General features: G+C 34.0%; 2 protein-coding genes and 1 pseudogene across 2 annotated transcripts; all 3 read left to right on the top strand.

Annotated features, from left to right (window-relative positions):
• The first annotated feature begins 679 nt into the window (after positions 1–679).
• On the top strand, positions 680–5370 carry LOC111206236 (protein trichome birefringence-like 37). The gene is made up of 5 exons (XM_022702681.2): positions 680–1142; positions 1230–1401; positions 4307–4488; positions 4597–4755; positions 4841–5370. The coding sequence occupies exons 1-5, from the start codon at positions 784–786 to the stop codon at positions 5127–5129; spliced, it is 1161 nt and encodes a 386-aa protein (XP_022558402.1). The 5' UTR covers positions 680–783; the 3' UTR covers positions 5130–5370.
• A 1584-nt stretch (positions 5371–6954) lies between these two features.
• LOC111206232 (ATP synthase mitochondrial F1 complex assembly factor 1-like) lies at positions 6955–8307 on the top strand. The gene is made up of 4 exons (XM_022702675.2): positions 6955–7400; positions 7475–7554; positions 7645–7703; positions 7882–8307. The coding sequence occupies exons 1-4, from the start codon at positions 7098–7100 to the stop codon at positions 8184–8186; spliced, it is 747 nt and encodes a 248-aa protein (XP_022558396.1). The 5' UTR covers positions 6955–7097; the 3' UTR covers positions 8187–8307.
• A 1803-nt stretch (positions 8308–10110) lies between these two features.
• On the top strand, positions 10111–13490 carry LOC106423072 (annotated as a pseudogene).
• Positions 13491–15911: the final 2421 nt, after the last annotated feature.

The raw sequence follows: 15911 nt of genomic DNA, 5'->3' as shown, positions 1-15911 counted from the left end.
AGGAATTAGCGGTTCCAACTTTTTTTTTTTTAAGAATGTTAAATTGATTCAAGCAGTTCCAACTTCGTGTATCATTTAGAGTCATTTTGCTAACGTAGAAAATGCAATACACTATAAATGAAATAATCAAAGAATTACATTCTCTTAAATATATCAATTAGCATAAAAATTTCAGATTCACAATATTTACTTTTTTTTTTGAAATACTAATCTAATAGTATATTTTAGTTGTTACTAATATTAATTCTAAATAGTAGTATTAGTGTTTTTTAACACAAAATAGTAGCATTAGTATATAATTTAATCTTATGCATAATAAAGTTAAGAGGTGTATAATTTGTTATATGGTCTATAAAATAACAGTATATGAAAGGCTAAAACCATTGTGTATTTGATTTATTAAAAAGTATGAATCAATTATTAAAGAGACATTATATTGTAAGAGTTTTTATGGACCCTCTTATATAAGATCGATTTTCATTATTTTACTAAACTATTTTTCGTTATTTTTAATAGTAGATATTCAATAAAAAAATACTATAAATGTTAATGCTCAACTGATTATTAAAAAATTGCCAGACTAACAATTTGTGGATTTCCTAGTGAGTTAATGGATTTTTTCTTAGTTTCAAACACATATATGGCCAAATAGTACCTCTATCCAAGAATCCCTTTACACAACTCACTACTGTAGTTATGTGTAAAAGTACATACGTGTGTATATAAACCCAATTCAATCACAAAGCCTCTTCAAAAAAGAAACCCACATTTTTTCTTTGAAAGATGGGTTTCAAATTCATCTCTCTGTTCCTTCTTCTTCTTCTTCTTCCACTTCTCACACTCACAATCTTGTCCAGAGCCGACCAGGCCCTGGCTTCCGACAAGAAACTACATGAGAGCCATCGCAACAGAACCGTGTTGGCCGGCGCCGGAAGAGTAAAAATAGCGGCGTTGAAAGGTAGGAAGCAAACGCGTGAGTGTAACTTGTTCCAAGGGAGGTGGGTTTTTGATGCTTCTTACCCTTTCTACGATTCCTCCACTTGTCCGTTCATAGACGGCGAGTTTGATTGTCTCAAATTTGGTCGACCAGACAGACAGTTCCTCAAGTACTCTTGGCAGCCTGATTCATGCACCATCCCAAGGTATGTAACATCAACATACACCGCATTTAAGCCTAAAGATGATGATGAAAATAATAGGTTATATATGTATGTGATTTGTAATTGAAGATTCGATGGACAAGCGTTTCTGAATAAATGGAGAGGGAAACGAGTTATGTTCGTGGGAGACTCACTGAGTCAAAACATGTGGGAATCATTAGGATGCATGATACATGCATCGGTACCAGACACCAAGACCACTTTCATCAAGCGTACCTCAGTCTCCTCTCTGATTTTCCAGGTCCCTCCTTTCCTCTCCCCTCTCTCTTTTTGTTTACTTATTATAGTTTAGAACTGCATGTGTCTTTGGACAAAAACAAAATCTAATAATTCATCATCACGAGAGGTCTTGTCATTTTATTGAATCGAGTTGGTCAGGGGCTAGATATAAAAAGCGTTGTCAAATTTTTCTTTTGATTTTTTATTGTAAAAATGTTTTCTGCAATTATGCTTGACATCCAAGGTATTATGATTTTGGCTGTCTGATGGGTCTTTCTTTTTCTTTCATTTTTTTTTTAAATTGGGAAAATAATTGATATATGCGTCATTTAAAATTGATAAATCATGGATAATAATAACTAAAGGAGGGAAGTAAAAAGTATATATTTTACAAACAATTAATTAATTTTATTTTTTCTATTTTTAACAACATTAATTTTAATTAGATTGCAAACCAATTACACAAAAACATACACAATAACAAAAATACAAAAAATAACAAGTGATACATAAACCATAGGACACAAGGAGTATATTGAGAAGAAGAATCTTTTTCAGAGGTCTTTGTTAATAGAGTATAAACTCTATTAATTTTCTTGCAATTTTCAAATTTTTGTTGCATTAAAAACATTAATTCTCTTTGTTGTATTACATAGGTCTATTCCATTTAAATTAATATATATATTTTTCGGTTTAAAATCCAATGTATTAATTCATCCGTAAACAGTAAATATTGCAAAGACCAATTTTCACGAATGTATAGATATCGCCATACAAATGTATGTGGGATATCTCGACGGGATGTGGTAGCTCGTTTGGTAAGGATCTTGGGGGCCAATTGTCATGCTCCCGGGTTCGACGCCAGGCGGAGTGGAACTGCCCATCCTGTCATCAAATGCGGTACTGGGTGTTGGGCCTTGTCCCCAGCCCAGGTTTAAGCCCTCCCGGATGAAGTGGACCGCTGTCTAACCGGACCCAGGGAATGATTCACGTAAGTGGGGAACCCTGGATTATCAAAAAAAATAAAAAAAAATGTATGTGGGATATCTTGAATTTAAGTTTATTATTAGCTTATTTTAAACTAAATTCTAAACTAGTTGATTTAAGAGCAGCCCTAGTGAAGGTATCTCACCACTACCTCTTACCAAAAAATATTTATAAAAAATTAAGAAGTGGGAGAGAGAGAATGTAGAAAACATCAATATCATCTCTTCCTAAAGAAACCATTGCACGTAAAATTCTATACATGTCCTTTCATAAATGGTTGAATTGGTTTTAACACAATAAATTTTAATTGCAAAATTAAATTATATTTAGATATTAATATAACAATACGTAGATATACTCAGTTTAAAGTTCACCTTGGGCATCAAGGGTTCAATCCCTCCTCTGCTCCAAAGGAAGGAGCCTCCCCTTCATGGGGTTAATGGGCTAACGGACCGGCCCGTTGTGGCCCGAAGTTGACAAAAAAAAAAAAAACTCAGTTTAAAGATACCATCAATAATGATGCTCTTATTTTTTTAAAGAAGAACTAGAGCTTAACTCATGCATCCGCACGGATGTTTAATTTTACCTTTTATAAACAAATATTAATATAAATTTTAAAACTTTATCTATATTAAATAATTTCTTAAGTCAACATTTCAAAAACATAATAGTTTTATAATTTATATTGAGTAATTATATTTTATTTTTAAACTATCGATTTTATCACTCATTTTTCGAATTTGATCCGAACATCCGCACGAATGTATTTTTATTTTTTTACGGATCAGAATTTTATACTCTTCAACACTTATATTGGGTTATTTTATAGAAAAGTATACATAAAAGAATATATTTACATTTAAATATATGTTTGTCAATATATCATATAAATGATTTTTATGTGTTTTTTTAGTTATTACTAATGAATAATGAAAATTATAACTATATATATTTAGAACAATATTGTGTTTTATTAATTAACTATTAATAATATAGCATTAATAAATCTACATCGTTTATACTCTTTCATTTATAGAAAATATTTATTAGCTAGCTAGATTATAGGAAGTGTTTTGGACCCTAATTAATTGATTAGGTAGCAAGATTGATTTTTTAAATTACTGTTACTTTTTAGTTAAAACTCAAATTAGAAAATATATTAACTGAACAAAAAAAGACGTAGAATCCTAAAAAAAAGGTTAATTAATAATTCTAATGGCATGTCATTGTAAATAAATTGGAAAATTTAGTGTATTTTATATTTGTATTCCTCTTTTAATAGATTATTAGATTGATGTTCATTGATCTATCTTAAAAATTTTATCTTTTATTTTTTCACAAAAAACTGTCTAGTTGTCAGTTTTGAAACAATCACGACTTCTTCTAATTAAGTTGACATTCATCATGAACATAATATATCAACCATGAAACCTATGTGATATGGACAACACGAAAAATATGCAAACATCCAAAGTTTTCGTCCACATTACATTATTTTGGTCTTCTTACAAGTGTTGACTTAGGTTTTTGGTAATTTTTCTCTTTTGGCTGTTTTAAAAGAACAGAAACAAACTAATAAATTGGAAACAAACAAAAAGAAGAGAACCTAGCAGGGAAAGGAAGTAGCCAAGTAGGAGATCTGACAGCTAATGACAACTAAAGACCACTCAAATTGGTTTTCTTCAGTTAATATTTTTAATCATCTAAATGTGAAAACAAGTTATCTTGAATACCCCATCCGTTGCCAAATTTTAAATTTTGGGTACACATTAAAAAGCTTGGAATGTAATATATGTGGGTGTGTGATTTTCTACAAAAATGTGTTTTTGGTCATATTTTTTAAAAAATAGCATATTTTCTTATAAAAGACTATTATGGTCTTCTCAATCACTTCACGCAATAAGAAAAATTTCTCTATCGTTTTTAAATGATTAAAACAGGAATATGGAGTTACAATATACCTATACCGAACACCATACCTAGTGGATATCACCAAAGAAAGTGTAGGGCGTGTGCTTAACCTTGGAACTATCGAAGGTGGTGCTGATGTTTGGAAAGACATGGACATTCTCGTCTTCAATTCCTGGCACTGGTGGCTTCACAAAGGAGTAGAATTACAAGGGTTCGTACAATATATTGTATACTCATATAAATATATATGTCTAATTTGGGACTAAGTCGACATGCTTAGCTAACCAGAAATTGTCTTCTCATCTCGTTGTTTACTCAGGTGGGATTATATAAGAAATGGGTCTTCATTGATTAGAGACATGGACCGTCTTGATGCTTTCAACAAAGGGCTCACCACTTGGGCTCAATGGGTTGATCAAAATGTTAATATTTCGCAAACCCGAGTTTTCTTCCAAGGCATTTCTCCTACTCACTACGTGTAAGTTTATCGCACATATTATAAACATATATGTGGTTGTAAACCGCGGGTTTTAGGTTAAATATATTTTTGGAAAATATAATAGGGGAAAGGAATGGAATGAGCCAAGGAATAATTGTAACGGGCAGTTGAAACCGTTGAGCGGATCAACATATCCAGGTGGTTCACTTGCTGCAGCAAGCATCGTGTCCCGAGTGTTAAGCTCGATGAAAACACCCGTTTACTTACTTGATATCACAACTCTGTCTCAACTAAGAAAAGATGCTCATCCATCTACATATGGAGCCGCTGGAGGAAGCGATTGCAGCCACTGGTGCCTTCCTGGCTTGCCGGATATTTGGAACCAGCTTCTCTACGCAGCTCTCTCGATGTGAATAACTGGAGTCCATACACACTTGCATTTATAGTACATCTTGGAAGTCTAAATGAAAAAAAGTTTCGAAATACTCACGGATGGACTAAAAATTGGCAAAGATTCTGCTTTGACCAAACAACCTTGTGATTAGATCATTTTTATTTTGTAATCAATGCTACTTTAGATCTGAAACTCTTCAAGATCACAGAGAAAATGTACTTCATTATATTAGTTTGTATAAACGAAAATATTGTTTTGTATATTGTAAACCTTTTAATGTGGTACCTTTTGTTTATATTATTTTAAATATAGTAATAGTATATAAAATTAATTTTAGTAAGGTAAAGGTGTTGTCATTCAAAACGAATGATAATAGCAAAACTTACAAAATTTAACTTTTTCAGTTTTAAATTGATGAATATAAACCATTTGTGAGCCCTTACGATGAACCAATGTTATTCACGTTTTTTTTTCTTGGTGCTTGTCTGATATTCCACAGCTTTCATGTTTTGAATGATTTTAAAATAACTATAATTAAGAGCGCCTAAAGCACTAGTGTAGTGTTAATATCAATAACACTCCCAACACTTAAGTTAGAAAATAATGAAATGAGAACAATGTACAATAGTAGTGGCTTCGCAGTGTAGATGGACATGCTCATAAAATAATTGTAATTAAGAGCGTCTAAAGCACTAGTGTAGTGTTAATTTCAATAACACTCCCAACACTTAAGTTAGAAAATGAAATGAGAACAATGAACAATAGTTTTTGGAAAGTACTCGGTAATTTTTTTTTTTTTTGTAAGTGGTTCGGTACTATATTTTTTCTCCCGTCTTTGTTGTCTACGGTTTCTTTCGAGTATGGATAGGTGGTAGTATATAGATTTTACATGGTTCAAGCGTGGACGCTAAGTCCATAGTTTCTTCATTGTTGAAATATTATGTATACGGTGGCTTTAAGCTTGTTGCGCATTTAACGCCAGTCGTTAAATTTGGTTCCAGTACCTTTGGATTCTCTGTATACAATCTGAGATAACAAACTAAGTCTCACATTGGAGAATTAGACAAGTAGTGTCTAATATATAAAAAGATGTTCAACTCTAATATTACGAGGTCTTTTTCCAAAAGTAAATCCATGCGGGCTTGCATAAGGCCCAAAGTGGACAATATCGTACTAATCAAACAATATAGAGTTGAACATGGACTCACACAATCACAACAATTGGTATCAGAGCGCGGTTGACGAGAAATCTACAAGAAAACCAAAAATACTCTTCGAGTAGGAACGGAACCCATCGAGTTAGGATTGGGAGGTGTGTGTGGCAGAGTTCAAGTCAAAAGATCCTGAAAGTCAGTTGTGGGACACGAGATAAATGTGATCCTTAGTTTGAGGAGGGAGAATATGAGATAACAAACTAAGTCCCATATTGGAAAATTAGACAAAGAGTGTTTAATATATAAAGAGATGTCCAACTCTAATAGTACGAGACCTTTTAGGAATAAGTCCAAAAATAAATCCATGCGAACCAGTCTCCTAGGTCCAAAGTAGACAATATCGTACTAATCGGACAATAACGAGTTGGACATGGATTTAATAAATCCCAACATACAAATGATGGAACTCAAGTCACATGTTAGACCATTATATTACATGATACATATTTGTCTAATTCAAGCTCCTAGCCAATCTAGTTTTGTTGTTAGAGTTTTCATTGGGAAGTCAGGTCGAGTAGTAGCCAAATATCTGAACTTTACAAGCCCATCCATTTCGGCCCATGAAAGGCTTTATTCTGGACCTTAGCGTAATTACGAAAGTCTACTTTAAACCGGTCGAACCAAATTAACCCATTTAAACACGTTACGAGTGATTGAGACATTTTCGTTGATGTTGGATTAGACCTGCTAGCATACAACGTGTTCGACAAAATTCCTCTAAGAGCTCCTAAAAGCCTACTGATAAAATCTTTCAACTTCATCGTTCTCCTACCATGAGACTGAGACGAATCCTCAGTTCCATATCGAATCTCGCTACAGAAAAGCTCTCTTTCTCCTCGTACCCATCGCGACAAATCTTCACTGCCCGGTCATCTTCTTCACAACGAAACGCCGGAAGTAATCTCTCAGAAGCGTTACCAGGGAACCACATCAAATGGGCATCGCTAGGTTCTGTCAGAAACTCGAGGTTCGCATCTGGGTTCACACCGTTGCAGCCAAAGCCGTTGGATTCGATCATGGATTTGGAGCGAGCCAAGACTAAATCGCCCGAGGAGCTCACCTCGATCTGGGACGATGTAATTTTAACCCTCTCTCTACCTCCCAAAGTTTCGTTCTTTTGATGTGTTGCTGATGATTCGTTTTTTGTCAGTATCACTTAGGACGAGGTCATATTGGGATAACTATGAAAGCTCAGCTTTATCGTTTGTTGGAGCAACGAGCAGCTGAGTGGTTATAACATCATCATCATCATCAGCTTTGTGTTAACTAATCATGTTTTTTTATGTTTGTGTCTTGATTTGATCTGTGTTGCAATTGCAGCCGATACTTTGTCATTCCATTGTGGAGAGGAAGTGGTTACATTACAATGTTTGCTCAAGGTTTGTTCTAGCTTTATCTCGGAGTTGAAGTTAATGGTTGCGATGGTTACATTCTTTACTACTTAGTTAGGACCAGTGTTAGCAAACTAGTTAATCTTGAACAGTTTGTTTACCTGGTATGGTTTGGTAGATGTAGCATTTGATCTTTGATCTTTATCGTCAATTTTGTCTGTGGCAGTTGAAGCGCCTCACATGATATTCACTGGTCTAGAAGACTATAAAGCAAGAGGAACTCAAGCGGCTCCGTACCTGACTAGCACCTTCTACACCGAGCTTTCAGAGACGAAGGACTTGGTGTTGATCCGAGGTGATGTTGTGTTCACAAGCAAACTCACTGACGAGGAGGCGAAATGGATCATGGAGACGGCTCAGTCGTTTTACTTGAACGACACTCGGTACAAGCTGCTCGAGAGGTTCAATAAACATACTCATGACTTTGAGTTCAAGGATGTGTTACAAGCCCTTGATATGCCTATTCTGTGATTTGTTAAATCAAGAAGAAAAAAACTTTGTCTGATTCTTTTGTTCTTGAGACACGTTTGTATTAGAATCATTTTTGTATGGTAATAAAAACTACATCACCAAACTAGTTTTTGGTTGAAAATTCTCTTTAGTATTTACGAAAAAATCGGTTGGTTTTTAGTCTCCAAACTAAACATTAGGGGTCAATTTGGAAGAAACGATAAATTCAGGGGACGTTTCCCAAATATCACAGAAATGAAAACGGTACCGTGTCACAACATCGTTCCAACGTAAAGCTCTTCCTTGCTCTGCTCTTCGTCTCCAAGCTAACGAATGGTAGTGGTAACAATGGCGCAGCAAAGAAGGGACGTGGCTCGAATGGTATGCAAAGCCAGCTTGTGAACAAGGCTTTTGAGGGATTATCATCGTACGGTGGTGGTAACAGAAGTCGAGGTAGACGTGGAGGTGGTCGGGGAAGAAGACAAGGAAGAGGTCGCTCGTAATAATAAGCTTCCATGACAATGTTTTGTGTTGGGATTGTGAAATCCCGTGTCCAATTCTATATTCTCTGATTAGTATGATATTGTCCACTTTGGGCCTAATTGGGCAAGCCCGCATGGTTTTACTTTTGGTTTCATTCCCAAAAAGCCTCGTACTAATTAGAGTTAGACATCTCTTTATACATTAGACACTCATTGTCTAAACTTCCAATGTGGGACTTAGTTTGTTATATCACATTCTCCTCTTCAAACTAAGGATCACATTCATCTCGTGTCCCACAACTGACTTCCAGGATCTTTTGACTTGATCTCTGCCACACACACCTCCCAATCCTAACTCGATGGAGCCCGTTCCTACTCGAAGGGTATTTTGGTCTTCTTGCAGATTTCTTGTCAACCGCTCTGATACCAATTGTTGGGATTGTGAATCCCGTGTCCAATTCTATATTCTCTGATTAGTACGATATTGTCCACTTTGGGCCTAATTGGGCAAGCCCGCATGGTTTTACTTTTGGTTTCCTTCCCAAAAAGTCTCGTACTAATTAGAGTTAGACATCTCTTTATATATTAGACACTCATTGTCTAAACTTCCAATGTGGAACTTAGTTTGTTATATCACATTTTGTTCTCTTTTTTTGTATTTTCTTTGTCAGTAGGAGTTTTTGTTTGGTACTTGGTAGAGTTTAAGGAAGATCATCCTCTAAACATATTGACATTTTGCTGCAATCAATTATTTAGAGAGGAATGTTTGTTAGAATTACAGAAAGATTAGGAATTCTAGAAACTTGTTTAATTGATACAAGATTTCTATTATAGCACGTTCTTCATACCATTCACTGCAAAAAAAAAATTTAAAAGTAAAAATTTAATAATTGGTTAAAACGCTTTATCAGAAGTCATTAGTCTTTAAAAATATATATTATTATGACTTACCAACCTCAATATTACTATTGACGTATTAAGATTTTATTCGTCCGAGTCATCATCGTATGAACATGTAACCTTTAAAACGATTTTAAGCACGTTCTTTATACCATTACATATAAAACGGTTCTATTTGCAATTTTTTAAAGGCCTTTTTCTAGTAATCTACACAATTGATCATAAATTGCATTATCTGATACTCGGATTCCAAATTTCTTGGTGTGAAACTCTAATGAACAATTAATCAAACTATTAGAGTAAAGAGCTCCACCATCAAAGTCATTAGTCTTTAAAAATTATAATAATACGACTTACCAACCACAATAATACTGTTGACGACAAAGATTCAATTCGTCCGAGTCATCGTCGTATGAACAATTCACCTTAAAATGTTTGTTTATTATATAGTTGTTAGATCTTGTCCCACACTGGTGGTTACTGTTCTTGTGTATAAATAGAGAGGAAGACCTTTCCAACTAAATTCACACTAAATCTTCCTCATAGATCTCGAGTTTACTTCCATGGCAGGTCTTACTCTCTTCTTCTCTTTTCTCTCGCTGTCTCTCATCATTTCTGGTGCACGCTCCCGTGTCCTAAGTCCACTCCCTCTAAACAACTCGATCTTGATCTCTGATGGCGTCCATGACGTCTCGGATTACAAGTTTCTCACTCTCGACCCTACTAAGACCTTGTCCGGGACCGAGTGTGAACATGTCTATGGTTTTCTTCCATGTGCTAATAATGTTGGAGGTTATGTCTTCCAAGTACTCACATTTGGGTGTCTCTTGATCGTTGGTGACTATTTCTTGTCCGTAGGAAGGTCACAACTCTTTTTAATTTTTGATGTTGGATTCTATGGCGGAATCATCTTCCCTCTTCTTACAATGTTCCCAAGAATTGTTCTTATGCTCGGTAAGGATCCTCGGCTCACAACTAAGAAATCATTGAAAAACATTGTATATAGAGAAATACCTTTACATAGCATTAAATTATTATTTTTGGTTTAAAAATAGCACATAATATAATGGATAATATTTCAAAAATAACATTAATTAGATGTTTAAAAGATATTTTTATTTTTTATTTGTGTTTGAGTTTAATGATTAGTGTTGGTTTAGTATTTAGAGGGTGGAATTAGAGTTTGGTTTAAAATGTCAGTTAATATATATTTTATTAATTAACAAATGTTATTTTGGGAATTTTTTCTTTAGTTTTGTGATTAATGTTAGTTTAGTATTTAGAGGGTGGAATTAGTGTTATGGTTTGCAATGTGAGATACTATCATATTTTAAATACTATTTCAAAAACTTTTTAATGTATTTTTGTCAAAAACGTAAAGTTGCTAATTATGAGATTTGTCCTTATATGTATTCAACCTTAAAACGTTTCTTCTTTTTTTCTTTGTTGGGGGATTTGACCTCAGCGAATGGACTATCATTGGGAAGCGATGTTGCTAACTCCTTCGTTGATAACAACGTTGGAGTTACTGCGGGATACACTGTGTTTGCTCTCACAATTCAGTGGGGAGCTTGTGTTGTGTTTCGCATCACTGGCCCGAGTTTGGAAAATGAAGAAAGAAAAACAATCACAGTAAACTTTTCTTTGAATCTGGAATCTATTAGTTGTATGATCATATTTCTATAAGCTAAGATCTCATTACCATAATTCTGTTTATAATAAACAGAAAAGCTATGTATTTAAGCAATTTTACCGCAAACAACTTTTCTCTTTAGACTTGTGGTAAATACTATCAACTTAGGTCACCATATAAAGAGAAAATCATTGAAAATGTAGTATTATAAGTGTAAACTTTTCTCTTTGGAATTGCTTGAAAATAATCACTGAAAATGATCTTGTAGCTCATTTTTACTACAAGTTTACCAATTTTCATGCTTACTCTTTAATGATAACTATTTTTATAAATATTTTAAATTTGTGATGAAAAAATTAAATTAACCCTCATAAATCATTTATAAATGTTTAATAATAATTTATAAAATATTTATTGAAGTTTATAGACTCAACCCCGCCCCTGAAATACTAAACTCCAAACAATAATCACTAATCACTAAACCTAAATGTTATGCTATTTATTGAATGTATTTTGTCAATTTATAGTATTTCAAGCAATTTATCTTTAAAGAATCAAAGTGGGTGGCTATTTGGTGAATCATAAAGACGAAAATAGCCTTCTTCTGTTTCTTGTTGTACGAGAAACAAAAATGAAGATGATATTGGGCATTCTCATATGTATTATGTACTAATTTATCTTTAAAGAATCAAAGTGGGTGGCTATTTGGTGAATCATAAAGACGAAAATAGCTTTCTTCTGTTTCTTGTTGTACAAGAAACAGAAATGAAGATGATATTGGGCATTCTCATATGTATTATGTACTATCCATGCACCAAATGGTCATCCACACAGACTCTATTATTTACGAATAGATACAGAACATATGGTCATATCACAATTTCTCTCTGTTTATAATTTGTTACTGTATATTCATCAGGAAATCATACATTATTGGTGGAGCCAAAGACATGACATAGTGAAAACCATTGTTGGTAAGCTTAGTGACTTAAGACTGTAGATTGTTTCTCTTTTCTAATTTTTTTGGTATGAAGAGTTTGTGTTTAACTTTCTATGTGCAGAAGCAAGAGTAGACGTGGGTACCAAGAACAAGAAAACTGTAGGGGCTATGTTGTTGAGTCTAGCTCCTTTTCTCATGGTGACACTTTCAGCATTATGTGATTCAAATTATTGGAGGCACATCATTATATTAATAACATTAATAATATCTTCTTCTTCAACCATTGCCTACTTTGTTTACTCGGTATGAGTCACTTTAAAGCAAATGTAAACCCATTTGGTTTTCTTTTTGTTGGCTCACCTATGAATGTTTTTTTCTGTGTGTGGAATCGCAGTATCAAACTAACCAAAAGGAGAGTTTAGATCACGCGAGGTTTGAGATCATGTCAGAAGTTCATAAGCTATTAAAGAGGTTTTCACCAAAAAACTTTATAGAAAATGGAGAGATTAGCAAGGAGAGCATAAAAAGGTTCTTTTAACTTCTTTCTCTTTATACTTTTGAAGCAACGTTTGTTTCATTTCGGCGTTCTTACTCCTCATTGCTTAAACTTGGTAGTTTGTTTGAGATAACTGATACGAATGGAGATGGGAAGATACAAATATCTGAGCTGAAAGACTTTAACATAGAGTTTTGGAACTTTGGGGTAATGAAATGCGAATTAGACAAGCACGCTAAAGATTTTCTTCAAAAATTCGATGAAAACAATGACGGTGAATTAGACGAGGAGGAATTTGAGAAAGGGATCAAGGATATGCTCAAAAAAGGCGAATTCAAATTCGACAGCGTAGATGATGAAAAAGAGGCTCACAGTGTAAGCATTTATCATTTCAAGAAAAAAAATATTGCAATTATAACCTCATCCTTTCTAATAAAATATAAAAAAGTTCTTGTATTTCTAATTTTTTTTGAATAAAAATTAGTTCATTAAAACGGCTAACTTTATTTTCTTTTCAAACAGAAATCACAATAAAAATCCTTAGCAGAAAATGTCATTATTAATTTATGAAACCAAATCATGGTGGGCTGCAGGAGGAGAAGGGAACTCTAAAAATGGAAACACCGCCGCAATCGCTTGTTACTAAATTTTTCTCTCTGGAAACGTTAGAAGCTGCGATGAAAGTCATCATAGGGATCTTAATTGTCGTTTTTCTTGCAAAGCCATTTATGATGAACATCGAGCTCTTATCGATCTCAGCTGGAGTTCCCTCCTTTTACATCGTCTTCGTAATGATCCCTTTGGCTAGAAACTTAAAGAACACTCTATCAGCACGCTTCTGTCGTCCGAAAGACAAGGAAAAAGTCTCATTACATACATTCTCTGAGGTTAGTTTTAACTATCACATTTCATTACTTGAGTAACAAGTTACATTATATGATATATAGACGTAGTTTAACGGCATTTTTATTGGTTTCCACAGATATACAAAGATATTACAATGAATAACCTCATGGGAATGTCAATCATATTGGCTGTTATATACGCGAGAGGCTTGACATGGAATTGCTCGGTAGAAGCTCTTATTCTTGTGATTGTTGGCCTCGCAATTGGCTTACCGGCTTATATGAGATCGACTTATCCGTTCTGGATCTGTTTATTTGCCTTTGCTATGTATATCTGCTCTCTTGTCCTTGTCTATCTCCGTTATCAATTTCTAGACTAGAACTAAGTTTACACCTGTAGATGCGACTTAAGTTACAACCTCACTAGTGTATTTCCTCGGTATTTTTGTGGTTTTCTCGCATTTTAATCGTTCAATTTGTTTGTGTCAGTCTTTGCGTATGTCCCTCCACCTACATATTAGAAAATATACGATGATGTTCATAGCAATCGGTAGCACTAAGTGCAATCTTTCTGGCTGAATCTTTCTGGCACCGACCGGATCAGCCGAGGATACTCGATAGTGTATATATTCAAAAAGCTCGAGAAATATAAAACTATCTCCAAGAGTTAAAAGGTTATGCATACTATGAAAAACATATTTCTCAAATATATTTATGAAGTGTTAGTGCAAATTCGAGATTTACATTTTCGTTCTGTTACTCTTGTAAAAACCTATACTGTATTAGATGTGTTTTTTTTTTGTTTTCAATATTTGAGTACATATTTATATTGATACGTACATGAGAATTTGACCTAACCAAGCCTAAATACATAAGAAAAATGAAAAAAAAATGCCAAATATTATTATCAAAACATATTTGCGTTTAGAATTTACAAACTGTTTTTCTGTTGAAAAGAAATAACACTCATGAGTAAAACTTTGTAAAGTGATATTGTGATTTCTTTCGGAAATAAACATAAAGTAAATTTAAACATAAACATAATGTAAATTCCTCTGGTTCAGAAGGAGTATATATGCCTTTGTATGCACTAGTCTTTTAAGCTAACGTCTTAGAATAACAAAAAAAATATGTCTAGTTGCATATATTTTAGAAGATTTGACTCAGTAATAAAAGTATATCAGGTGACTCTCATCGCACTTCATGACGTAGAGTATATTAGAGGATATTTTGATGAATAAGGTATATATAATTATAGGTCAAAACTGTTTAATAACAAACTTGATTAATATATATTCAGAACTCGAACGTGACAATATATAAGTTCATTTATTTATAACAAAAAACAATATATAAGTTTACACTGTTCCTCCTAATAATAGGATAAAATCCTCTGTAAACATTTTTTTTTGCATTGATATATTGACCATAAACCCCAAAACAAAAACTTTTGTAAGATAATGCAAGACCATCTATATATAACTTCTCGATCTAAAATGAAAATTCGTTATAAGTCATATTGTGGATGTCCATAACCGGTCCGGTTCATAACTGGCCCAAGTTAGAGAGAGAGAGTCGACTCTGAGGAGATAGAGAGAATCGACATCTTGTCTTTTCCTTATTAGATTGTGATTTGTACTCTTTCCATATTTGTATTTTATTTCTTTAGTCTTTATATTATTCTATGACGCTGTAATTCTCTATATATAAAGAGCTCCTTATGTTTATGAATAATACAGAAACATAGATTCTATTCTCTAGTTTCACAACACGTTATCAACACGATAGAATCTAAATCCCTAAGCTAAAACAAACCGGCTAAAACCCTAACCCTAATCGGCGAACATCCTTACCGGCGAACCATCCTAATCCCGATCGCAAAACCTTACATCCCAATCCTTGTTTACAATTTGTTCCCAATCAGCTTCAGCTTAAGGTGTTCCTGATCCTAGCTCAGACGATCTCGGCTTGTTCGACCTCAGCTCGCAAACAAGACGATCTCAGACAGCTTGCAACCCGATCAGCACGTTAGACAGCTCGCGTTCCCGATCTCAGCAATCAGACAGCTCGCGACAACATCAGCTCGCGTTCCGATCAGTTCCAGCTCGCGGTTCATCTCTTTGGTGGTCCATTCAACCCTACTTGAGGTTAAGGTAATTCGAAACCTTAAAGAGAACCCATAATCGAATTTGATTGTTTGATAAGAATTTAAACCATAAGAACTACAAACCCTAATAGTATGATCTAATGTTGAAATCAAAACCATAGGGTAATAGATCAAAACCCCAATGAGTAAATCGAAGCTCATAATCATAAGTTCGATACCCCAAACCTAATCGAGATTGATTGTTTGATCAATTAAAATCGAAACCTTAATGGTTTTGAATCTCAAAACCCCAATGATCTAAGATCAAAATCGAAACCCTAATATCCATGATCCTAGCCGCATA

Source organism: Brassica napus, chromosome C4 (assembly GCF_020379485.1).
Source record: "Brassica napus cultivar Da-Ae chromosome C4, Da-Ae, whole genome shotgun sequence".
In the NCBI taxonomy this organism is placed as follows: Eukaryota; Viridiplantae; Streptophyta; class Magnoliopsida; order Brassicales; family Brassicaceae; genus Brassica; species Brassica napus.
This window is presented reverse-complemented; position numbering and strand designations above follow the sequence as displayed.

What these genes read in the sequence shown, in the direction of transcription:
- LOC111206236 (XM_022702681.2), top strand. Translation starts at nt 784, where the DNA reads ATGGGTTTCAAATTCATCTCTCTGTTCCTTCTTCTTCTTCTTCTTCCA. An exon ending in AAAGGAGTAGAATTACAAGG is followed by an intron (nt 4,489 to 4,596) that starts GTTCGTACAATA and finishes TTGTTTACTCAG; the next exon opens with GTGGGATTATATAAGAAATG. An exon ending in ATTTCTCCTACTCACTACGT is followed by an intron (nt 4,756 to 4,840) that starts GTAAGTTTATCG and finishes AAAATATAATAG; the next exon opens with GGGAAAGGAATGGAATGAGC.
- LOC111206232 (XM_022702675.2), top strand. Translation starts at nt 7,098, where the DNA reads ATGAGACTGAGACGAATCCTCAGTTCCATATCGAATCTCGCTACAGAA. An exon ending in GAGCAACGAGCAGCTGAGTG is followed by an intron (nt 7,555 to 7,644) that starts GTTATAACATCA and finishes TTGCAATTGCAG; the next exon opens with CCGATACTTTGTCATTCCAT. An exon ending in CATTACAATGTTTGCTCAAG is followed by an intron (nt 7,704 to 7,881) that starts GTTTGTTCTAGC and finishes TGTCTGTGGCAG; the next exon opens with TTGAAGCGCCTCACATGATA.